General features: G+C 37.9%; 3 protein-coding genes across 6 annotated transcripts; 1 reads left to right on the top strand and 2 right to left on the bottom strand.

Annotated features, from left to right (window-relative positions):
- Positions 1-30: 30 nt before the first annotated feature.
- On the bottom strand, positions 31-2,645 carry dad1 (defender against cell death 1). The gene is made up of 3 exons (XM_079453084.1): positions 2,350-2,645; positions 1,057-1,219; positions 31-226 (listed from the first exon to the last, which is right to left on the bottom strand). Exons 1-2 carry the CDS (start codon positions 2,558-2,560, stop codon positions 1,089-1,091), a joined length of 342 nt encoding a protein of 113 aa, XP_079309210.1. The 5' UTR covers positions 2,561-2,645; the 3' UTR covers positions 31-226; positions 1,057-1,088.
- Positions 2,646-2,912: 267 nt separating this feature from the next.
- Positions 2,913-6,495, top strand: abhd4 (abhydrolase domain containing 4, N-acyl phospholipase B). Of its 4 annotated transcripts, none has more exons than XM_079453079.1 (7): positions 2,913-3,084; positions 3,663-3,751; positions 4,045-4,438; positions 4,521-4,705; positions 4,806-4,917; positions 4,998-5,184; positions 5,932-6,495. In XM_079453079.1, exons 1-7 carry the CDS (start codon positions 3,062-3,064, stop codon positions 6,019-6,021), a joined length of 1,080 nt encoding a protein of 359 aa, XP_079309205.1. In that variant the 5' UTR covers positions 2,913-3,061; the 3' UTR covers positions 6,022-6,495. The 4 variants fall into 4 exon arrangements, with proteins under 4 accessions (XP_079309205.1, XP_079309208.1, XP_079309206.1 ...); XM_079453082.1 differs by having other exon boundaries at positions 2,926-2,997; XM_079453080.1 differs by having other exon boundaries at positions 2,926-3,084; positions 3,663-3,890.
- Positions 6,496-8,154: 1,659 nt separating this feature from the next.
- tgm1l1 (transglutaminase 1 like 1) lies at positions 8,155-25,255 on the bottom strand. Its single transcript, XM_079453558.1, has 14 exons — positions 25,129-25,255; positions 21,224-21,506; positions 20,936-21,127; positions 18,869-19,120; positions 15,864-15,982; positions 15,472-15,579; positions 15,212-15,389; positions 13,967-14,105; positions 13,185-13,377; positions 12,725-12,878; positions 11,298-11,582; positions 10,532-10,692; positions 10,247-10,383; positions 8,155-9,303 (listed from the first exon to the last, which is right to left on the bottom strand). Exons 2-14 carry the CDS (start codon positions 21,504-21,506, stop codon positions 9,159-9,161), a joined length of 2,346 nt encoding a protein of 781 aa, XP_079309684.1. The 5' UTR covers positions 25,129-25,255; the 3' UTR covers positions 8,155-9,158.
- Between the last annotated feature and the right edge of the window lie 218 nt (positions 25,256-25,473).

Here is a 25,473-nt window from a genome sequence, read left to right as displayed (position 1 = left end):
AATAAAACGAAGCAATGCATGTTTGACAAATTGTTGTTTTTAAGGCATTTATTCTGTTTCAGCAACATTTAGAAACAGAAAAGTAGAAAACATTTGTAAAATAAAATGTGGATAAGAATTCATTCCAAACGACAATTCTGTCAAAACATATTAACATATAGAGAGAGTGATGTTGATGTCGTGGTTCTGCACATGAGCTACAGTCCTCTAAATTTGGTCTTCATATCTGTAAAAAAAACACACACACACATAACAAAAGATTCAATAGAAGTAGATTATTACAAACTCCAATCCAGCTCATTTTAAACAGAAATAGGGTACACATTGAATATCATGTTAAAAGGGGGGACATGATTCGTGACAAACGGTCATAAAAAATCTGATGTTAACCTCAGAAAACAGACACCAGAAATGTTTCCTCTAAGTCTGCCAGAGAACATTTGAACAAGAAGAATTGGCTAATACGGTTCATAGTGCAATTTAAAAAAATGTTTAGGGCATGTCAGAACAGATCTGACCCTAAGAAGTTCACTTTACAGGGTGTCATCTGCCAAATATAGGGCACAATACATGCGAGGAGAGTGCAGCATGGAAAATTGTGGTTTAGAAGATGATATCATTGCTTGCTGCATTTAACTGACTTACTGCGTATTTATTTGGTTTACCTTCTATATGTTCAGAACAAACATAAATTGTTTAAACTGCTCCCTTAACAGAATACTCTGGGTTAAATTCGAACTTCACACTTCGAATACACTTTTCTCATCTGAATTTGAACAGAAGTGCATCACTGTAAAAGTTTTTGCTTGTCTGCACTACCATGGTACATTCATTTATTATATTTAACAGCTTACCTTACTAAAAATTTATTTTGATGTGTTCATTTCTCATTCTTGAATATCTGCATTATGAATCTTGACCAAGCATGCTTAAATTACACACAGATTTTACATACTGAGCGAAGCGATACAGCACATGCCAAAGAAAGAAAGAACTGATTCGGAAATATTACATACAATACTTCTATAGTCTAATTGGAGTACAATCGGCACCCACCTGCATAACCGGAACTGGACAGACGGTCTCTTTCAGCCAACAAAATTGACAACCACAAGATGAAGAACGGTGTGAGCAAAGAGAAAGTCAGCGAATGCTCTCTCGGGAGACACAGTCAGGAAATCTCCTTTATTCTGAGGGTTGATCTGGATGCGTAGACAAACTGCAGACAGAAGAACATAATCGCAACAACAAAACATTAGCACGTTCATTCAACATAAAAAAAACATTTATTCACGAGTCAATAAAACTGGAATTATAAACATTCTGCAAGTGCACCGTTATGAGAGATTGTAATTGAGATGAAACAAGAATAAACTAATTTAGTGCCACTAGGAAACTTCCTAGATGTCTTCCGGGTCTACAAGCATTTAAAATATCGTACTTGGTATGATGCATAAATGAATACATTTATCAAGTTAGTATTTATAAACAATCACGCTGGACTAAATACACTGAATTCGATTTTGAAATTCTGAAAATGACAGAATATAATGAATATTGCTGAAAATTAAGATAAATGTGGAAAAAACTAAACTATGTGATACAATGAAAACTCTCTCATCATTTACTCACCCTCGTGTCATTTCATTGTACGACACAAGAACAATGAAGAATATTGGTAACCGAATCCCATTCACATATACTGCACAGACACAAAACCTAGTCAATGGGGGAATCGCTATTGTTAAATTACCAATATTCTTCAATATTTTTCCTGTTCCGCCTACGAAAGAAAGTCATATAGGCTTGGCATGACAAGAGGTGGCGTAAATGATGACAGAATTTTCACTTTGGGGGGTGAACTATCCCTTTAAATCCCGTTTGCACTGCACAAGCAGTGAAAAACCATCATCACTCATCATATCAAAATTTGGACAAGATAAAAATAAATATGTGGATGCTTTGGATCTCAGTAAACAGGAATGAACAAAAAAAATCATAATTTGCAAGGTGCAAGAACAAAAAGACATGTTCTTGAAAACACATCAAGTTCATTTAATAAGTGGACACTAGTTATATATTTTTGGCAGTAATGTTCTATTGAAATCGTGCAATTTTATTTGGTGAAAAATCATTTATTTTAATAAGATGCATGTTTAGTGAGTACTTGACTAAATCTTAATAGATATATGTGTCCATTTCTCCAACAAGAAAAAAAACGTCCATGTTGGCACGGGCAAAGAAATCGTTTTAACAAGTGAGTGGTCTTGTAAACGAATGAAACGCAAACCGAACGTGTCTTATTGAACTGCTGATCTTTGTCAATGAAAGTGAAATAATCGCAAATACCGGCCAGGATGAAGCACCCCACACACGAGATGAATCCGGACAAGAAGCTGTTGAAGGGGAACGTTCCCACCAGCACACAGTAGACGAACTGAAAGACTCCAGTGAGCAGAATGTACAGCAGATACGCGTCGACCACCTTCAGTTTGTTCGACGTGCTGCTCCTGTACTCCTCCACGAACCGCGTTACGACAGAAAACACGGAGTTGGACATGATTTCTGCTCTTAAGGTGCACAAGGAGTACAAAACCAAGCAGTGAGGAAACGAATGACGTGTAAGAAGCGAGCGACAGATGTGCGTGCACAAATCGATCCGCCGCAAACACGATCGGAATATGAGTTCCGCTTACGATCCGCCATATTGGACAGGGCATCTGTGAACAGTTGCGAATGAACAACTCCGTATTTCACAACCCTCCGTGAAAATGACTCACTGTCATAAACAATCCGTTGGGAAATATAAGCACGGTTGTGAGTTTCACGCAGAATAAACGCAACCTCAACCACTCAGTATGCCCTCACCAACATGGCGCACGATGGTTCCGCCCACTTATTATGCCGACGTCAGTGTTACAAAACACAAAACATTGGCCTTGAATGTGACAGTAGTGTGTGGCAGATCTGGCTGTGAACGCACAGATTTCATCTCAAGTATGTCAGTGTGCTTTTCTGGCGTGTGTTATGTTGTCTACTAACTTGTTCTGTAAGCACCGTAATGCAAGACGAGACTGACACGGAGTGAGTATTGTTCATTCGTACCTTCAAAGCTTTACACGTTTACTTTCATGTGCCGCTGATGTAACACGAACTTCCTGTGAACCCCGTTTGTAATGTCTTTAACACGCTGTGTTTATGTATGAAATGATGGGATATATCAACTCGTCCACGTGTCTTCCTGTGAGATGTGTGCTGTTTATCAACTGATTTCATAACATGCACAGTCATGCTGAGCTGTCACCTTGATGTATTGTAGTATGATGAGTAACCTTAGAAATACTGTTCTTCATTTGGATGTGAAATGGAAATAAAATAGTATAAATATATTATACAATAGTTGATTATGCACCAGTTGTTCTCCTTATACATAAAGTGATGAAACAGCTTGTTCTTGTCTTTTGTGTTAAGTTTGATTATTGTAAATGTTTGATGTCCCTCAAAGCATCATGAATGCTCAATTGTTTATTTAGTCAGCGGCTGACAGGCTTGTTTTGTAGTCTATATGAAGGCAGTTGACAGATGCTGTGTACAGCCTGATGACACGGACGATGTTTAATAGATCACTAATGGTTTCACCTTCTCTTTGTCTTTTATTAAAGGCCCACCTCTGGGTATTGGTCGTGGTGGCCATCTTGGAGGCCGACATCGATGTCGTTGCTGAAAAGTGCTGAGGCCAAAATCCTTGCCTGTACGACCCTCGTTGTTGCCTTAATTCTTAGAGATGTCTTTAAATTGTTTTTGTAATACAGAAATTCATATAAGCGCATACTGGAATTTCAATCGCTCATTTCTATTCATTGCTGTCCAAAATGCTGTTTGCTTCCATTGTAAGTGTTTAACTCGCATGTAGTTTTCCTGTGAGTGTTTAACATCATTGAGCAGATGCTGTTAATAGATAAGCTGTTTCAAAGCCACACCACTTCCTGATACCGTATCTCTGTTTTTTTGCACAATTTTGTATTTTGTCTTCATCTGTTAAAGGTATCCAAAATGACGTGTGGTCCAGATTTGTGACACTGCCCAATCAAAACAGAACATGGACCCTTAAAGTGACCAGCAAGACATCACGCAAACCTCCAATCCAAGCCGCTCAGACGCCCCTCGTAATGGTCCATGGGTTTGGAGGTGGCGTCGGTCTGTGGATTCGTAACCTTGATGCATTGAGTCAATCTCGACCCGTCTACGCCATCGACCTCTTGGGCTTCGGTCGTAGTTCCCGCCCGTCGTTTCCCTCGGACGCCTCATTGGCTGAAGAGCAGTTTGTGAGTTCCATAGAGCAGTGGAGACAATCACTGGGACTGGAGCGCATGATCCTATTGGGTCACAGCCTGGGTGGTTACCTGGCAACATCGTATTCTATTCAGTACCCTGAGAGGTGTTTAAACAAGCTTATTTGGTGAAATCGTTTAAAGAAACAGGACCATTTAACCAGATTATATTGTGTTTCTTCCCACTAGAGTCAGTCATCTTATCCTGGTGGATGCGTGGGGTTTCCCTGAGCGACCCCAGCAGCAGGTACAGGGCTCAGGAGGTCAAGGGTCAGAGGTTAAAAGAGTATCACTACCTGGCTGGGTCAAAGTTGTGGCTTTAGTGGTCAGCCTCTTTAACCCACTGGCTGTCATCAGGGCGGCTGGACCATGGGGTGAGAACAGAATACGTGACAGGGCTGTCAAATACCTATTCGATCGATTTTCCACAAATCCATGTTACCGAATGATGACACCGCACATGTTTGTTCGCAGGTCCGGGGCTGGTAAACAGATTCCGTCCTGACTTCAAGAGGAAGTTTGAGGATCTGTTTGATGACGACACCATGACACAATACATTTACCACTGTAATGCGCAGAGCCCCAGGTACATGCCGCCATAATGACATTTTCAGTTAATGTCCTACAAGTTTAAAAATGTCATATTTCTCTCTCTTTTACTCACAGTGGAGAGGTGGGTTTCAAAGCCATGTGCGAGTCTTTCGGCTGGGCGAAGAGGCCGATGGTCCAGCGTGTGAACTTGCTGCCACCCTCGATGCCCGTCACCATGGTTTACGGCGCACTTTCCTGGGTGGACAGCTCCACTGGAAACACGGTGGCTGAGATAAGAGGCAAAAGCCCCACCAATGTCATAGTGAGTAAATGAGCAAATGTTGTGTTAAAGATCGTTTTTACTTCCATATTTTGATGCATTTCTGTGTGAAATGGAATTTTGAATGAGAAAAACAGCGGGCGTGGATTTTGTCTTTCATTGTGATTTGATTGGATGTATAAGAACAGCCATTGCGTTTTGAAATGGAACTGGCAGCAGACTGACAGTTGAAGGGGAGGAGTTAACCAAGCCACGTAAAATATGCCATTTAAGATGGATAGTCATAACATGACTCGACTCAACTTTTATTTATATAGCGCTTTTCACCATTTTGATTGTTACGATGGACAAAAGTGCATTTTAAGATTTTGTATTTGAAGATTATGAGGAAACACGATTTTAAAAAGTGAATGACCCACATTGATAAACGTTTTAATCAATAAACGCTGTAGCATTTCATGATTTTTTTTATTTCACTAGGACTTTGAGCACTGCATTAATATCACTATTTCAATTGTCAACCTTTTCGATTTCAGACACTAAATGCACATTTTAAATTTGCATTGTAGATAACTTCATTCATTTGAATACAGAAGTTCTTAAAATTCTCCAAAAGGATATAATACCTCAACTGTTATTTCATACTGTCGATAAATGTACTACTGTTTTGAAATGTGGGAAAATAGTCATTAAAAATAGTGTATCCAGAATTTTGACTTTTAAGACCGTATATATATTGGCTGCAGATAAGAAACAAATCATAAACTCATATTTGTTTTCTCACTGCAGATGATTGAAGACGCATCCCATCACGTGTACGCCGACCAGCCGGAAGAGTTCAATCGAGTGGTTCAGAATATCTGTAATACTGTAGACTGAGATTGAAGTCGAAGTACTACAGAACAAACTCAGTGTCACAGGATTCCTGAGGTCTGTAAAACACAGCCTGAAGAGAACTGCAAAAGTTTACTGATCTGGGATCAGATCACTCGAGTGCCAGTTTGATTCAAACCTTTAGAATCTTAAAGACAAAGCTGGTCTGAGGCTCATTTTAGTGTCGGTGGCCTTTAATGATGTGGAAAAATGGATTGTACTGCTGAGTTTATTTCTGTATTTCTATCCTATATTTTTTCAGTATCCTATATATTCATTCTATATCGCATTTAAGTTCAAGTACTGGGAGTGTCTTGATAAAAGATGTTAAAAGAATGTTTAAAAAATGTCAGTCATTGGACAGTCATATTGACTAGAGGTATAGGGTTTAAAATACAGTAATTGTTTCATTTACATTATAAATAATTGTCTGTATTTTATTATGTGCACGTGCATCTTAATATATTGATGTACTTTGAACTCTGTTTTTGTCTGTTTTATTTTCATGGTAATATTTCTCTGAGCCCCTTGAGAATTATAAATGTCCACTTAGAGGCGCCAGCTCCAAGGTTCTGATAAATCTACAGATTTAAAGGGAAACTCTACGCAACAATGAAAATTCGGATAGTTGAAAAAAAGTTAGCTACTGACATTTCTGGGATTTCATTGACTGCCATACAGGGAAGAAAATCAACATTGGTAGTCATACAGTATGTGCCCTAGAACGTTATGCTTTCCTAAATATAAAATTTTGTGTTCAACGGAACAAAAAGAAAATCCTTAAACAAATTGTTAAACACTTTTTGCAGGTGGCTTTGGATAAAGACATCTACTAAATGAAATGTAGAGAAGAGCGGGTCAAAATCGAAGGCTTTTTGGTTGAAGCTCAATCATCATTGTCAATTGTACACTTAGAAAATTCACTTTGAACACAAATAACTCCATATTGTTCTACAAACTATAGGTGGTTATTGTTTGTGCATCTTTTTTTATAATAGATCTACTCACATAACCATCCTTATATTATAGATCAGTACATATAGATAGAACATATACTGTAGACAGAAAATGCTGCACAATTATAAGCCAAGTTAACTGTTTCCTGGATTGGCTGACATGTTTTGATATGGTGCTATGTTTTTGGCAACAAGGCAGTGCTATTAAGGGTTGAATACGGTGACTCACACATCCAACTGAGAAATCGAAAATGATTTACAAATTTACATTGCCAATATTTGCTTTCCTGTAGCTCGGTGGTTAGAGCATGGCGTAGTCGTGGCTTCGAGCCCAGGGATTGCACATACTCCGATAAAAATGTAAAGGATTATGCAATGTAATTCACTTTGGATAAAAGTGTCTGTCATATGCATTAATGTCAATGCGAAACACTGTTTCCATGAAAACCCATCACAGATTCACTGATGACTGTGAAATGCAAAGCACAAATAGGTCGACCCTCTATAACGTCAGTAAAACATACTGACAACACATGACTTTGTGACCTGTCTTTACTCAATATAACTTGCCCAGAAATATCTTGAAATGTATCGGTGCCATTGTTTTATCTCAAAATGCACACCAGTAATGTATTCTTCTAAGGCATTTTTATACAAGCGTCATTATCTTAATTCAATGAAGGCATAGTCCTGGCTTAAACTAAAGTATGTCTGTGAAAATGGGCCCGAATGATCTTTCCAATGTTGCAGATTTATGTACCAATCCCTGACATTTCTGAGACAACATGCCTAAATATGCACGGACATCTCTTAAAAATATATCAATACGTGACTCAAGATTCACAGCAGAAATATTATTTAGGGCACATTTATAAAAATACACAAACGTCCTAATTTAACTAACGTTCACTCCTGGTTTAATCCAAAACGTGTCTGTGAAGCCAAAAGTGAATCATAAATATGTTATAAATAGGAAGATAAGTTTTAATAATCATATTTTTATAATAAGCACCTTATGAACTAGTTAGTTTATGAGTGAACAATTTTTTTCGTCTTTCAAAAGTGTTTGTGTGAATTGATTGTGTAATGCATCTTTCAGAACGGATTGTTGATATTTGTTTGAATAAAAACAAAAGGAAACAATCTGCTGTCCAAACCAAACACACACGAGTCTTGTCTTGTTCGGGCAGGTGAGAAAAACGTGTTGAAATAAAACAACAGAGACAAAATCAAAATTATTCATAAAATGTATTACATAGTTGAATAATATAAACTATAATATAAAATATTGATACGTCCTTCATAAAATACTAATATTCCATGAAGTGTTCTTCATAGTTTCAGTGCAGATGATGGTGTTTCAAAGTCTTTGCAAATAAAGGCATCCGTGTATGTTCACGTCTTACAGCGTTGATGTGATCCAATCATGCTACCAAACACTAAAATGCAAAATGCATAATGCGTCATACACGCACAGATTGTCATGAACATCGTGCAATATAAGGCAATAGAATTACTTGAAATGCATTGGCATGTCTGTTTGGCACCAGAAATATACTTTCGATAAGAATTTCTACAAATGTTAGATTTACAGTCATGTGTCATACAACATATAAAATAATAATTATCATTTGTAAATACCGTTGCTTCTGTGGTGTAACAATTGCTTACTATTACATGTACTAAGGACAATAAACTGAACACAGACATACAAATTAAAACTAACAAGCAATTAATATACAGTATAAGGTTATGCAAAAACATGTTTCAAATAAACATTAACCAAAATAAAAATGTAGATACTTCAAGATAAATCGTCAGGGTCTAAACTGGAGACAATAAGTGAAAATGTTTCTATTTTGCATTCCGTTTCTGTTAAAATATCTGACACAATTGAGTTAAAATAAAAATTATCTTTAGTTTTTTTATCTTTTGCATCTCTAAGTCAAAACATTCCTCCTATAAACACATGGACCCCAGTATACTTCATTCACATCAGTGGCATCATTTAAGTTGATAATTGTTTTAAAATTGAAAGTTATTTATCGAAAATGTTTTGTATATTTAAAGAAACACCATTTCACCTCAGTATAACACACAATGAAATAGTGAATAGAATATAAAGGCAGTATCTGCTGCAGCAGAAATAACACTGTGAAGGGACACAGACTCCGTTAACCTAATTCACTAGTTTTCATGAACCATGATGTCGGCCACGCCGTGCACCTGACTGAGCTGTCTGCAGTCCAGGGACGCCACCAGCTTCCTCGCACCGGCAATAGTCGGGAGGAAGTGTTCAGTCACCGTCACATTGGCATATTTGCCCACATCACTGAAAGAAAAACACAACTTATTTTGATACATGAAGACTTTATCTGTGATTGTTCACATTCCTTGAAATGTCTTTTCTAGGCTTTATCTGTTCGAGTCGATATCATTCAGATGAATTGAAACAGCATATAATATCTGGTTTCCAAAAGGTGAAGGGATTGGAGTTTACATTTGCTTAACTTTGTATTCTATTAGCAACCATCAAACTTTTTGAACAGTTTTGAACTCTGTTATTCTTCATCTTTGGCTGTTTTGTGCATTTTGTTTAAGGCTTAAATTGATGGTTCACCCAAAAAGGAAAATTCTGTCATAATTTACTCTGAACAGCAATGGATCCCATTCACTTCTATTGTATGGACACAAAATCAATGCAAGTGAATGGGGTCCAGTTAACAACATTTTGATCTTCTGTTGGGTTCTGCGGTAGAATGTCATACAGTTTTGAAATGACACTAGGGTGAGTAAATGATGACTGAATGGTTATTTTGGGGTGAACTATAACTTTAAGACAATCACCCTTATGCATTTTACATATTTTCCTGTATATAAACTGTCGTATATAATATGTTTAATTGTGTTATATACAGCCGTGGAAGAAATAAGAAAATAAATTATGAGTTTTTCTGATTTTAAAAAGTACTGTTTAAAGATATGAATGATCATTTGGTTTAATTCTGTGCACTGGCAAACAACATTTCACCCAAATTTCAGATAGAAACACTGTTTCTATATGCATTTATTTGCAGAAGATGAATACTGGAGAAACAGTTCAAAATAACAGAAAATGTCCTCTGTAAAAAAAAAACTTCATATTTTATTCCAAGCAGTACAACAGCAACATTTCTACATGTATTAAGGAAAAGTTAAAAATATATATTTTTTTTTATAATTTTATCCCAGATTTTTTAAATGGTGTCAGCATGAAAAATCTCTAGGCCACTTACCCCACTTTGATGGGATGGAGGTCTCTCAGTCCGAGCCCCTCCACTCGCACCACCACATTGCGTAGGGTACACGGCAAAGGGTTCGTGAATGAGATCCTCGCAGATGCCTCTTTGCCAACATAAGCTTTTCCCACAGGCTACAGAGAGATGCAACAAATTAAAAAAACTCACTCCTTTTTTGACTAAATACATCACATAATAATTTGATGTATTTTAATAGTCATCATGTTCAAATATGGGCACAAAAAACTGCATTAGAGTGGCTGTAGGTTCTACATGTCTCACCTCAATCTTAAGATCAGGTGTCCGGAGTCTAAAGCTGGTCTGATTGGCCAAAACCTGCTGGGTCTCAGTAACCCGCCCAGACAGGGTCAGCATGAGCGCCGCCTGGTCCACCAGCTGGTTCTGATACTGCTCATATGGCAGGAACCAGTCAATAACCTTTTCTAAAGGAGGTCAGATGTCAGACAACACTTAGAACAAATGCATGTGAAATCATCTTCTTAATACTATTTTGCAATACAACAACAAATATAACATCAGTAAATGGTTATTTTTAGACATCCACAGTTTGGCTTTCATAAAAATGCTTATGACTACTTCTAGTTTATACGTTACACATTGCATTGTGGGATACAGTACTGCACTGTTGGATTGGCATATAAAGCATATATTTTATGCATAATTCTTTTTAAAACTAAGTATAGTACAATAACATACAATGAACAGATGCAATAGTTTAAGTGTAGGGTGACCATACGTGCAATTTTTCCCACGTTCTGGCCAGGATTCAGGGGCATCTTCCGGAGGTCACATTTTTCCACCACATACATCATCGAGTATTATTATTTCAGGTTTTATTTTTAAAAAAGCAACCGTTATATTTCAAGGTAAGAATAAAAACGACAATGATTATACGTCTTAAGAAAAATAAATTTATTTAATTTTATATTGTGAGAACCTCGCAGTGGACAATGCGACCTCCGGAGGGCGCACTTGAAAACCTGGCCGGGCTGTCACCCTACAGAAATAGTCAAACGCCCATACTGACCTTCATATGGCATGAGCTCCACAGGTAGTTTGTCCTTCTTCACAGTTTCCTTCAACACACCGGTGTAGTACATGACCGCCACCTGGCTGTGGAGGTTGGCTCTGCGTGGCTGAGAGCTCAGGTTCTTCACTACAATATTGAGGTGGGCGTCTCCTCCCATACATGGACCCTCTCCCTCCATCCTCACCTCCACCTGCACGTCTTCAGCGGCAGGACTGGAGTACACATCCGGTTTGCTGCCATAGCGACAGGCTGTCTCCACAGCTATACGCTCCTCCTCCGAGCCTGATGAGATCAAAGACCATGGAAATTACAAAAGAGATCTCTTTCATTTTGAATTATCAGAGGTTATCGCCCTAAACTTGAAAAAAAGACGAGAGGGACAATCGTTGACATTAAGGAAAAACATAATAACTGAGAACTCCATTATGCTTAGCTATAAAATTGCAATGTGCGAGCAATAAAAATAGCACGAAAAAATACCGCCCAGAAGCAATGATAATAATAGGTCTGATGAAGAATTCTGGTTAGTCGAGTGCTTCAGGAAGAGGAACGTTCAGCCATTAAACATTGTGTTTTTCTGACATTGGATTGCAATGTAATTCGTGCACTCTTTTGTAAGTTGTTTTAACTACCAAGAACAAGAATGTTACACTAATGTTAACTGTGTTTTGACTTCCATAACCTTTTATGTTTTACTTATAGTCAATGTTTTCTTGTACAGCTGCTTTGTAACAATGAAAATTGTAAAAAGCGCTATATAAATAAAGCTGACTTGACTTGACTTGACACTAGTAAATGTAGATTTCTCATTTACAATAAATACAACCATGAAACACATATTTAAAAAATCATTACGGTAAGTCACCCCTCACATCTGTCTGTATGTTGTTTCATTATTCAATGAAGAGTAATAAAAAGAGCTTGTGACTAAACCTCATCAAACTTTTCATCTTTTATGTTATGAGACTTCTCCCAAATGACAGAAAGATCTAAGCGCACAATGAACTTTATAACCTGTAAGTTAATGAAAATGAAATGTGATTCACTTCCATTCTAGTGACAGACAGAACACTCGCTGATCAAAACCATTGGAAAATCATTTGAGCTTTATTTTGAATCCTTGAACTGTTTTCACTCAACATCAACAATACTGACAATGTGCAATATAAAACAAATATTAAAATATATAATAAAGTATGTAATATTATTATTACACTAGGTGATGTTGAACATTTAAGTTCTATTGAAAATGTTTTTGAGGATTCTCATGATACTGAACACTGTACTAAATCACTATTATTTACCTGACATTGTAAAATGTTGAGTTGCTAGTCTATAGTTCTATCCTTCGGGCAGGCTGAGACATTAAAGTGCTTAAGAAAATACGTTTGAAATGCTTTAAAATGTGTGAATGCCATTCTTACCCTCAGGGTGTTTGTAAACATGAGTGATGTCTGCACGCTCATCCGAACCTACGGCCTTGGTGCTGATGCAATGACCCACAGCTTTCTTCTCAATGTGGATCTGACTGAAGGTGCCGTCCAGGTTCCTCTGCCAGTAGATCTTATCGCTGTTCACCTGCATCAGAAAAGCACTTAGAGCTGTAAAATGCCTTAATGCCAAAGAAAGGGTGTTAAAAATTACAGCGGCCCATCCCGTAGGAATTCAGCCATTGAAGGCTTCCAAAAGAACCACATGAGAAAGAGAATCTGATTTATATCCGCTTTCTTTCACAGGAAACAAATCTCTTTTATGTTGAGACCCCTTTCATGATCTTGGAACCCACGGACCCCACAAATCCACAGGACAGCCCTAACAAGGAGTGAATTGTTTGCTTTTTGAAATGGAATTGAATACATTTGATTAAGGTTGGTACGGACTCACCTCAGCGAAGACGAAAGGTGCGTCGTATTTGAGATAGACCTGTCCGGAGCGCACAGCGGCGAGCGACACCGGGCCGCAGCAATACGTTCCCTGACTGGTTTCCTGAGGCGTAGAATCCACAGCCTGCCAACCACCCATACCGGGGGGCAAATCTGGACGAGCCATCCAGCAGTCATTCCAAACATGGAAATTCCTATTAAATGACAAAGAGTCAGGAAGAGGGGCGTGTCAAAGCAGCATATCAGAGTTGATTTCCGAAAGATTGTTCGGTTCACACATTAAGTCATTTTTTGTGTGTTTCGAAACAATCTCCTCATGCAAAATGCAGATGACCGTTGTCATCGTTGAAGTATTTTATTTGCAGACGAGTCACTCGTGATTCATTGATTTTGTAAGAAAGTGTGTGATAAAAAGGGGAGAGGTTTATTGATTATATGAACCTTAACATAGCATCAGCATGAAGAACAGACCTCCCCTACGTTGGATAAAACACATTTTTCTGTAACAAACATGACTTTTTAAACATAAGTTTGTATAAGTTGTATTAAAAAGTTCTTTAATACAAGGAAAAATGTAAGGAACAAAGACAATTATATAGCTATATAATAAATATATAAACTTGGCTCAAGTAACTTGTGTGTAACTTTTATTAAGGCGACCGAAATTTTTTAAAATGTATTCTGTATTCTTTCTCATCTGGAATACTTCACACTCGTGATGCCATTGTCCCTTTTATCCTAAACATATCTAAATTTTTTTCCAATTTAGTTTCTAATACACACCACACAGAGTCAGAGTTGAGGAGATCGATGGGGTCCATTTTCTCATCGAAATATATATCCGTTGTCAAGGAGACATCTGTATCATGGGCAGACTGGAAATTTGTAACGGAACGCGTAGGAATACCTAGAGATCTCAGTACTGGGGACGAGAGAGAGAGAGAGAGAGAGAGAGAGAGGGAGGGAGATACATTTTCATGCAGATTTAGTAAACCAGAAATCTATAAAGCAAACAGGACACACATTCCATACCGTCCTAATAAAATGTATAATTTGCAATGTATTGCTTTAGATATTGTGTTATTATTATAGTGTTTTAGCAGCGTCTAGTGGTGAGGTTGCAAATTGCAACCAATGGCTCACTTTACCCCTCCCTTTCAAAGCACTACGGAGGCTAAGAGAGGACTATGACGTCGCCATGTTGTTGCTTCTTTGCCGAAGGAGCTCTGTAGAGCAGTTCGTCTGTTTAGGGATACTGTAGAAACCACATGGTGAATTCCATGTAAGGGGACCCACGGTGTATGTAGATAGCAATAACTCATTACAAAGTAATAAAAACAATTACTCCACACAGGACTTTTAAATGCATTAACATACAGGTAAGAAAATGTAGATATAAGATAAACACATATCAATTCAATAGAGGAATCTCTAATAAAGAAACTGATGGTGAAGCTAGATAAGAGAATACAGGACTCTTCGTGTGTCTATTCACGTCTCCGTGTGGAATGAACAGAATGCAAACAAGAGTATTTTAAAGGTCTGTTTGTGGAGATCCACTAAGAATAATCACAGCAGAGGATTCTGACCGGAGTTAAAAATAAAGCCGCGTGACATGTGACACCAGTTAGTCCTGCTGAACGATGGTGGCATATGATGAACCGGCCAGACTCGTGAGATTTCTCACTATTGCTTTTGTCACATTTACGCATTTGGCAAACGCTTTTATCCAAAGCTAATTCCAATGCATTCAAGTTATACATTTTTCAGCTTGTCTGTGCGTTTCATAAGAATCAAAGCCATGATATTCTTCGACCAACAGAGATACAGAATCGAAAGTATAGATCCAAGATAGTGGTCCTAACTCTGAAGAATGGTTGCATGTTGGTTTAACGTTAACCATAAATGAAACATTGACCAGAATTGTTTTTATCCATCAGATGTTTGACCTATTCTGAATCCTGAATTGTGTTTATCAAGGTCCGTCTTTACAGTATTAGCTCTTTAAATAAACTCTTCGACACACACCTGTCGTCGTGACCCCGGAGAACACCCAACACTGCCCGTATTTGATGGGCTTTCCGCCGCCTTGGTGGTAACTCTTGAGAATATCCACACTGCCACTCCAAGCGGTGGGAGGAGTCCCACCTACGTAATTTCCAGACCAGTTTCCCTCCAGAACACCGAAATCATCCAGAGAGTTGATCTAAAACCGAAAAAGGAAACCAAGTCGTTTTTTTGATCTTCTAATGGTTTCATTCCGGGTGAGGAAGACGTCTCAAATTTACCATGGCGGAAATGACTCGGACCACATTGATGGGATCTCCTCTGCCGGATGGAGTAATCTTGCTGTTCTCCAGCACATACAGACAGGCCTCGAGAATACCTTCATCAAACTAAAAAAAAGAGAAAGAGATTTTATATGGTGTGATGTTAATCTCAATTTGTTATAAAGACAAAATGGGAGAAAAATGTGGATTTGGTGAGATGGTAAATTAATCTGGTGCGTATTCTAGCTTCATCTCAACAAGCAATAATATGACCAATCATATCTTAAATTGCTCCGTGTGGAGAGTACGGGTAGTTAATATACAATGATTACAATTATATATTACAAGGTAAAATAATGAGACTGCTCCAGAATTGCTTTGTGTAACACAGATTATAAAGGCCTCCGCACCTGCCCGAAATTCCACGTCCGTGCTCCAATCTGCAACTCAGTGCCGTAGTAAATTCTTCCAGTGTCATTTAAAAGGTATTCTTTTAACTCCTTCTCGCTCTCCATGTAAACAGTGTCCTCTGAGAGAAGAAAGAGAGACATTGTGAGAACGTGCTGGGCTTGGTGAACACACACAGTCGTGCAGGATTTGACACACTTGAGTCATTTTAAAGTGTAACAGCATCACGAGACCTGTGCTTACTGAACTTTCTCGGTTTCCACACACCGGTGTGACTATCGAAAGAGGGAGGTGCTGTGCGTGGGGACAGGAAAGGGAGAGAAAGTGGCGATAAAGAGACGGAAATAAAGATAGGGAAGAGGCGTGACGATAAAGTTATTTTGAAAATGAAATAGAGGAAACAGAGTTGAGTCAGCCTCATTGTCGCTATTAACATACTATGAAATGCGACTTTTCCCCCAATAAACTCTTTATTTGTTGCTTATTAATAGTTAGTAAGGAAGTTGTTAGGTTTAAATATTGGGTAAGGGATGTGGAGAATGGTCGCGCATAATTTGTGCTTTGTAAGTACTAATAAACAGTCAATATGCCAATAATAGGCGTGCTAATAACTTCTAGTTAATATATAGTTTGAATTGCCCCCTATTCTGAGGTGTTACCCCAATTTGTTCTAAACTATTGTGAAAAAAGTTGTTTTTCATTCAAGCACATTCCTGAAATGTCAAACATCTTAAAGCTCAAATAGCAACATTCAGTTTTCATTTTCAAGTAACAGAGTTTAAAGTGAAGAACAGAAGTGAACCAGCAGCTTTCAGCAGGAGCACAGAGTGGCACAGAGAGCCTATAAATACAGACATGAGCTGAAAACAGGAGAAAAGAAGGACAGGAAAGGGGCCAGAAAAAGAGTGAAAGTGAGAGAGGGGAAGGGCATGATATATGAGGGGTTGGTCGATGAAAGAGCGAAGCAAATCTCACAGGACAGAAAACAGACAGAGAGGGAGGGAGTGAGAGAGAGAGTTAAATAGAAAAGCAAGAGATTAGCTTTTTACGAGCAGAAGATTTGTCAGATCTCTCTTTCCTTACTAAACATATCAGGCGTCCAGCACAGGAAGGAATGAACAGACTGTAATGAACCACCCATGAGAAAAATCTGCAAACTTTCATACTAAAACTGATTCTTTCAACACAGAACGGACATTAAAACAAAGTTATGCAACACTATATATAATACGTTCTGGGAGTCTTTATAGTTGTTTAAAAGTTAAGCTACACTTCTGTGGAATTATATTCTCTGTTTTCAAATGATCCCTTACAAAAACTCAAGTGGCTACTAGTATACTTCTTTACAACCAAACTTAAGGAAGAAAATGTTCAATGTTCTTCTCAGAACTTGACTTAAAATTACATTTCACAAGTTAAATTGAAGAATTATTCAATATATTTGGCTTAGCATTCAGAGTATATTTGGCATGTATTTGCGTTTACTCTAGCCCATTAAATACATTTTTCCACCACTTCCACTAGAGTATGCTGAGCGTATACTTCAAAGTGTACTTTCATAAACTAAAAATGTGCAGCATGAAACTAGTAAACCATCAGTTCACATGCAGTCCGAATGAAAAACGCATGGTAGTTTCGAACTAGTTATGTACTCAATGTTGACTACTATACTTGAAAGCTAACTTTTTTTAACTTAGAAAGTGTGTTCAACTTACAAGTATACTACTAGTATATTGATTTTAGTATACATTTTTAAAAGTTTTTAAAATATGCTACATAATATATAACATATATATTACTTTTAAAATATAAAATGTGTGTTTATTTGCAAACATTTATGACATTAACAGCGAAATCTGCTGACGGAAACATGGCAGCTGAAGATAATGAGCAAATTACAATATCACGAAAATGCCCTGGGGTGGGTTTCCTGAAACCTTTGTATCACCAAGTCGTTCTTAAAAATGTATCCCTACCACTCTTAAGGTATAACTTAAGAATGACGTAGCGTTAAGAAGGTTTCGGAAATCCAGTCCTGTTCACTGCAAAGTCTAATCTCCAAGGAATCTGCCCTACGAAGGGAGTAGAGCATTGGAATGATGACTACATTTATAACTTTCCCTGTGACAGCTTGTGACGGTTCGGTACGAATACGCGTACCATTACAACCCTAATAAATATAGTATATAGAAGCAAAGTGACCCTGAAGTATACTTTGTTAGTTAAGGTTGCTTGCACTGAAAGACATTTTCTCTTCGGCCATAGAAATAAATCAGCTATTTTCTAATCAGAAAAACATTTCGAGAAAGTTATACTTGCATATCATACTGTATCAAACTCGTGTATTAAATAATACAAAAACATATGAAAATTGCCCAACCATTCTTTAAAACTATAAAACATGTGGAAATCTCATTGAAGCGCTAAGGTGGTGATACAGTAGCTAAAGTAAAGCCAATATTCTTCATTCAACCTTCTTGTCTTAAACACAAATAGAAATCAGAGCGTGTTCAGTCCTGCTGTGATGATGTAAGTCACTAAAACACAGCAGGAAACTTGCACCTTCATGATATATTGTTTTAACAGTTGACTGTGCAATATTTTAGGCTAAATATATAAATGTGCTTTGACGTCTCTATTGGACGTTTAAAGCGCAACCCACTTTATTTGGGACTATGAGCCACAAATTCACACACTAAAGCCATAAAAACCAGAGGAAAATCTGTTTCATAGATTTCATTGATGTCTCAGTTGTGTTTCATTTAATTATCAACTTAGTCTTTGATCATTTTAGTCTCCTAAAATTGCTTAGGAGAAAAAAAAGACAAATGATATTGTAATTGTTTGAATACAGTACATAAAGAGTAAGGAAGAGTGCCATTTATAATCTAGATTTGGGAATATTTGATGAGAATTGTTGAGATCTCTTCTGAAACTCTCTGAGAAATAATGGAGATTTCTTAGAGTTGTATTTCTTATAGGAATAGAGGATCGTAACCCCTCTCACCTTCACACCAGGGATTGAAGAGCATGTATACATCTGCGTCGTGGTCGTGTGTGCTCGTCTGGTCGGTCTTCAGGCACTGGGTTGTGATGCTCAGCTTGTACTTTCCGATGACAGCGGTGGCGGAGGAGTTGATGGACAGCTTGACTCGAGTGGCGTTCTGCTCCACAATCTTGGCTTCCCAGCGCTCATCTTGCAGCTCCTCCACCAACGGTACGATGACGTGCGTGCCCTTTGACACCAGGGGAAGAGGACCTGAACGGCAAAATCAACAAGAAACACATGGTTTGGGGAGTTGCTGGATTGGTTTGTTAAAGAATGTGCTGAATTTGGTTCCAGGATTCGAAATTCCTGGTAAATTAACACACATGGGAGGATTACGACCAATGTTGGAATAATGCGATTCAGTTACACATGGAGAATGACTCCAATCATGACCTTTCTCTGGCCAGATGAGTTTAGCGATGAAACCCGGCCCTTCCTCTTTTAATTTCCTTGATCTTTATAAACAGGATTTTTTTAATAGCAGTAAATTACATTCCTTAACATTGTAAAAATGATGGTATAAAAACTTAATTTTAACGTCTTTATTTTTGAATATTAAAATATTCATTAAAAAGTTTTAATAACCTATCCCACGGTCACACTAGCCTTTTTGTTCCAATGACTTGCATTCATACACATGAGAATGTGAAGCGCTAGTTACTGAACACCCAATATTTGGCAGATGTTTTTATCCACAGCGCTTTCATTGTATTACTATACATTTGTTTCTAAGTATGTACAATCCCATTGGATCGAACGCACTACCTTGGCATTGCTAGTGCCACTGAGATAACACTTTTAATTTACACTAATAGTTAAAGTGTGAATTGTATTTGTTTTAATGGAAACCATAATGGTGTCTACTGGTATGAGATGGATTCTATTGGTGGGAGGCTATCTGGCAGGTCGGAACTAATAGAACACCATTATATTGTAATATTGCCGAAAACACACTATGAGAATATTGATAGTGGTAATGGTTTTAATGGGAAAAGCTAATGGTATTTCATGGAAACCATTGGAATTTCTGTGATGGTTTCTATTGATTTTTTTTAGCAGGGACAAAAAACTGATTTAAATGTCATACCAAAGGTCAAGTTTGGTGAACTGATGTGCAAATTCACATGACATGATGATGGGTGACCAATATGCCATGGTGTGACCTTTTTTAGCTGATTGAAATGCTATCACAGAATCCAATTTTGTAGATTACAGCTTTAAACTAACAAAAACATTTTTTTATTTAAATACAAAAAGGTTTATAAAAAAATATAATTTGCTTGCTACCCATGAACAAAGAGCCCATAGAAAGTGCATTCTGGATGTCTTGCATGACTGCAGCATTAATGGGAATGTTATCAAAACGTTCTTAGGACCTATTTGTATTAACTTGGCAGAAGTTTGTATTGCTTCAGAACATTCCTTGTTTCCTTTCTCACTCCCTCACTTGACTTCCATAGAGAGGTTAACAGTAACGTTGGGTGCGGCGTTACAGAAGAGCAACTTCAAAAAATCTGATGTGTTCAAGCTCTTATCAGCAAACTGAGTACCAGGCAGTCTTTGCTTTTCTGAAATTATTTTATTATTAATTATTATACAAAGCTAAAACCTAATACGTGTGTAGTGAGGAAACTACTTTAAATAACATCGACATGTTATTTTTGGTGTAACAAAGGTGTGGGGGAGACTGGGGTTAGTTGTCACAGGGTTGGATTATTTCTGTACGGGAACATTTCCAACAAAAAAGATTCATATTTGAAAAGATTTAGATTCAATTGTTAGTTCACGAACACTCCAGTATATCCAATATAGGGGATATTTTCACAACAGAAAAGGATATCTTTGTTGGAAATATATTGTATTTCCTATGTATATATATATATTTAAAAATAAATATGTATTTAGAAAGTTATTTTTGTAATCTAAACAAATCTCAAGAATAGTGCATGAACTGATCTAGTCTTAAACGTAGATCACTACATAAGAAAAGCACAGATAGAACAAACAGTCCTGCGTTATACTGACCTGTTCTAAGCTCCAGGTGAAGTTTATCTGTTTCCGGGTTAAAAGGTCGTGACAGGTCAAGCTCTATCTGGAAGGCCTGGCCTCTTCGGATGATGAGCTGGTCGCCGTGGTACTTGTACGTGTGATGCTCTTTCCTGTTCCGCTGAGATTTTTGGCTCAGCAGATTCACAGAACACACCGTCAGAGACAAGTCTGATAGTGGAAGGACAAACACAAGAGAAGAAATCGATTGGTTTGGGTGGTGATGTACATTTCCTTTAATCAGACTGATGAACATTAACACTTTACCGTCCACATCTGTGTCGACAGTGAGGGGCAGTGGTGTTGATGGGCTCTCATTCTCTCCTTCTTCCACAAGCCCGCTGTTTAATTCACCCGTGACATCCTCTGAGCTGCTCTGTCGACGGAGGCAACACGGACAAGCCTTCCGTAACCAACGGCTGCATCCGTTCTCCTTCTTCTCCTTCGCCTCTGATTGTTTCTCTGGGACGGCGTGACCGTTGCTCGCAGAAGCACCGTGGAAACGGCCGACAGCCGAGTTATCTCTGATTGACAGTCTCTCTCCTGGCATCTTGGAAGAAATCGGAAATTTATTAGAATGAATTAAAGTGCTTGCCTTGCAAAGATGTTGCATTTATAGAATTTACAAATCCCATTCAAAATATGAAGTACTTTAAAACATGTTGAGCATGTGAACTCCGTTTGAAACACTAAAGTATGCAGTTTGCCAGTTATCCGTTCTGAACACCGCGTCTGAGAGTCTCTCCCATGTTACATAACCAGGACATTCATCAGCCACGGAAAGAAAAGACCTTTTTATCACAGTCCTATTAAAGTAAATTGCTCTTTTGGTCACGAGTTGCAATTGCATTTCCGAGCATTGCGTAAACTGAATGACATGCCTAAAGGCTAAAATAAACTACAAGACTTTTGCTCAGATCTTGACCAGATTTTCCGTCTGGACTTGTTACAGAAAGTCTTTGCCAGTCTTTAGATCTGAGACATCTAGACATCTTTTTGGTCATGCGTTTAATAAACGATATGGTTCTCCTGTTTGTACTGGTGAAATTGTATTACATTGTAAAGCTTTTATAGCTAATGCTTTTTGACGCTGAGTAAACAGTGTTAATGTAAACCATGTGTTTCCTCTCTCAGTCGTATCAGCGCGTTCACTTTCCATTGTTTTTACAAGACTTTCTCACAATTATTGCAACAGGGTTCAGAAAACTCCAAAAGCTTACGCAAAGACACCAGAGGAACTAATATTGCTCAATAGTGTTTTGCATATGTTGTGAGGGTGAATGAGTGCAGCACGCTTGCACAAGAATGTGTGCTATGATGCTCTCGAAGTCACTGAAGCACTCATATTGTACGCCATAGAGTTTACGGTTGCCAAGATAAGGCTATAAACAAATAACCAAACAGCATCTGCATTGACATGTTTTGTTCAGGTATGAAATAATCACTCGTGTCAGAACTGGATTAAAGAGTGATGTCATGAGAACGCACGACATCTGAGCTGCCCGTAGGAACAGGAAAACGCCCGGTCTGTTACTGTGTTCAAGTAGTTCTCTGTGTGAAATAAATCATTCCGTTTCCTAAACACGAGACTCGGGTCATGACCTCTGCAATCCTGCAGTCAAATAGCAGACACACTTAATTCATCTAAAAGGCATTTAAGACGTTTCATAAAAGAGATGGCTGCGTATATTACCACAATTAGTGGAATATACATCAAATATATGATTATTTAATTTGTTTATTGAATTATATTTAATAATAGAGTAATAATATATATATATATATATTATTACTCTATTATTAAAGATTATTCACACCAACATTTTTCATTTTAAGTGTATTTTTACAACTTTAAAATGCTACTATTTAACATATCCATGCAAGCTGCAAGTTGCTATGTGTTTCCGTTTTGTCCAAAATAATGTTTAAATAGCCTATAATAAAAATGATATACTTTTTTTATTACTTTTAAATATAAACTGCATATTACATTAGTTAGTTGCATTTGTCCTCAACTTTGAGCTCTGATACATTTCCAAAAGTATCCGCCATAAAAGACAATACATCATGAATACAAATCAGCAATAAAATAAATGCATTAAGTGAAGTGAAAAATGATTGGAATGCCGGCATGCAAACTCTCTCCCATCTTGCCACCATAAATCACGGTCCACTGTGACCTCCGATCTCCTGAGGTCATATGGATCTGTGTCCAGTTTTGTAACCGCTTGCTTATGAGGTGTAAGATAACCCAGCAGCTGGTCTAAAGCCAAAAGACAGAGAAAGTACCAGGCAAATAGAAACACACGAGAGAAGGGGGCAGGGGTCCTACATGCCACTACTATGGGCCTTTAGATTTTAAAGAAACAGCTTGCGCACAAATTACCATTTTAACATTCATTGAAACACAACTTAGATAATAAAGATTGTTCAGTAGTGTGTCTACAAGCCCAGGTTTCATGACACTTTTCACAATACACAGTAAAAGAAATGAATGTGAACACACCCAATTCCTGTTTAATCCCATGGAAACAAACTTCAAGGTAAACTACTGGAAATCAAGTCGTCATTATGTGATGTCAAGATTGAGCACTTCAAGACGTCCACACACCTTATTTCCATGATGCAAACCCTGAATCACAAAGAATAACTGAGCTTATCATCTGTTGAGTAACACGTGAGTAACAATGGAAGTCAATGGGGGTCAGTGTTGTTGGGTCACCAACATTCTGCAAAATATCTTCTTTAGTGTTTTGCAAAATAATTCATGCAGGTTTACAACGACATGAGGGTGAGTCAATTATGAAATATTTTTCATCTCTTTAAGATAGTAGTAGTGAGTTCTTTAAGTATTAAGTAACCCTAGCAACCACACCCAGGAATTAAGGTGAGTTATGCGCAAGTAAGCGTAACATTTTGTTGCATTGGAGTGCGCTTCTGTGACTCACACTTGTGTCCATGTATTTGCAGTCAACTCCAGACTGTTATTGTTGGAATGCAACAGGGCAGGAATGGCCAGCTCTGATAAGACTAACCTGCACCTCTCGGGCACCAGTACCAAAAAGCCACCCATATAAATCACCCTTTTCCAAATTTCCCAGTGTCGACTGGACTTACACGCCAGCATCTAACAAACTTTTATGTTCATGAGAGGGATGCGTAAAACGATGACAGATTTCTCATTTCCGATTGAGCTTTGCCTTTAAGAATCTGTTCAACAGATGCTAAACTCACGCAGAGAAGCACATGATAATCACATTGGTAGTGTATGAGAAAAACAACAAATCCTTGTTCGCTTCAAACTGATGAAATCCGTTTCGGAGCAGCAGTGCCAAGAAGGAGTGTCACTCTTTAAAAAGAGAAAGTAGGAGAAAAGGTGAAAGATAGAACTTTAAAAGGATCAAAATCTGTGCAAAGATATGAAGGGTGGGGAATAGCTGCAGATGGTCTCGGGGGTGAGATGTACTACGGTTTCTAAACTATGTGTGGAACGTTGCATTTGGTTCTCCTTTCAAAACAGTGCCAGCCACAGCTGGAGCCAATACACAAATACATCTGGAACTCAAACACGTGGTGTTCATATCGAGATGTTTCTTCGTATCCAGCTTATTTTGTTTGTGCATGTTTAGCAGCATTTAGACACGAGTGAATTTCATCAGAAAACAAATCTCCAAACAAATGAAAGATAATCTGTTGTCAGATCCAACATTTATGGAGAAATGTCTGACTGCATCATTTGAGTGGATGTACTGTATGAAGTTCCTCACACTCAGAATTTCACTCAGGTGTCCTATGGAGTGACCACAGGTGTGGTTCACTTAAACCGACATGATCCACTTTGACAACCATGAAGAGCCCAAATGTTATTATTTCAATTTTTTTGCAAATGTGCAATATAAAAAAAGAACCCCTGATTTGACATGTTAACATCTACAAAACACAAATCTACGCCAAAAATATATGTGACAACAATCACAAGTCTGCGTCACACAAATTGGTTTCCACCAAAAGTAAAAGTTACACGCAAAGTTCGATTTATAGACATCAAGACGTGCAAAAACATGCAAATGTCCATGATCGCGACTGACACACTTACCTCTTGAGCGCAACAACACAAACAGCGCAACTGAATGTGACATTAACGCACGAGTTACCCGAACTGTTCAACTTACCTTTGTTCGCTGGTTTTCTTCACTGGACTCTGTTAATGTTCTTCAAATAAATAAACAGACGTCTACACAGCCAGATCAACCCCGACTTCCAGCTTTTAAAAGGACTCTTTGGAAACGCCCATCATCCTCTGGCATGCCCAAGGGGAGTGCCGGGGGAAACCGTCACTGCGCTTGCCTTGAAATGTACAGTAGCCTTTTAATAACAATATTTTGATAACTAAAAAAAATGCATTTCTAAGATGTTATCGACAATAAGAATAAACAAAAAAAACGTGATAGCCAGCACTGTCATATAACACAAACATAATTAACTTTTACACATGTTGAAATTAACACAATCATCTA

Source organism: Barbatula barbatula (genome assembly GCF_947034865.1).
Source record: "Barbatula barbatula genome assembly, chromosome: 3".
Lineage (NCBI taxonomy): Eukaryota > Metazoa > Chordata > Actinopteri > Cypriniformes > Nemacheilidae > Barbatula > Barbatula barbatula.
The sequence above is the reverse complement of the archived record's forward strand: the minus strand, read 5'-3'. Positions and strand labels throughout refer to the sequence as shown.

Bases quoted from the DNA above. Each gene is read 5' to 3' on its own strand.
- dad1 (XM_079453084.1), bottom strand. From the start codon at position 2,560: ATGTCCAACTCCGTGTTTTCTGTCGTAACGCGGTTCGTGGAGGAGTAC. The intron at 1,220-2,349 runs GTATTTGCGATT...TTCTGTCTGCAG, and splicing joins GGGGTGCTTCATCCTGGCCG to TTTGTCTACGCATCCAGATC.
- abhd4 (XM_079453079.1), top strand. From the start codon at position 3,062: ATGCAAGACGAGACTGACACGGA. The intron at 4,706-4,805 runs GTGAGAACAGAA...GTTTGTTCGCAG, and splicing joins CAGGGCGGCTGGACCATGGG to GTCCGGGGCTGGTAAACAGA. The intron at 4,918-4,997 runs GTACATGCCGCC...TTTTACTCACAG, and splicing joins TGTAATGCGCAGAGCCCCAG to TGGAGAGGTGGGTTTCAAAG.
- tgm1l1 (XM_079453558.1), bottom strand. From the start codon at position 21,506: ATGCCAGGAGAGAGACTGTCAATCAGAGATAACTCGGCTGTCGGCCGT. The intron at 12,879-13,184 runs GTGAGTCCGTAC...TTTCTGATGCAG, and splicing joins CACCTTTCGTCTTCGCTGAG to GTGAACAGCGATAAGATCTA. The intron at 11,583-12,724 runs GTAAGAATGGCA...TGATCTCATCAG, and splicing joins TGTTTACAAACACCCTGAGG to GCTCGGAGGAGGAGCGTATA.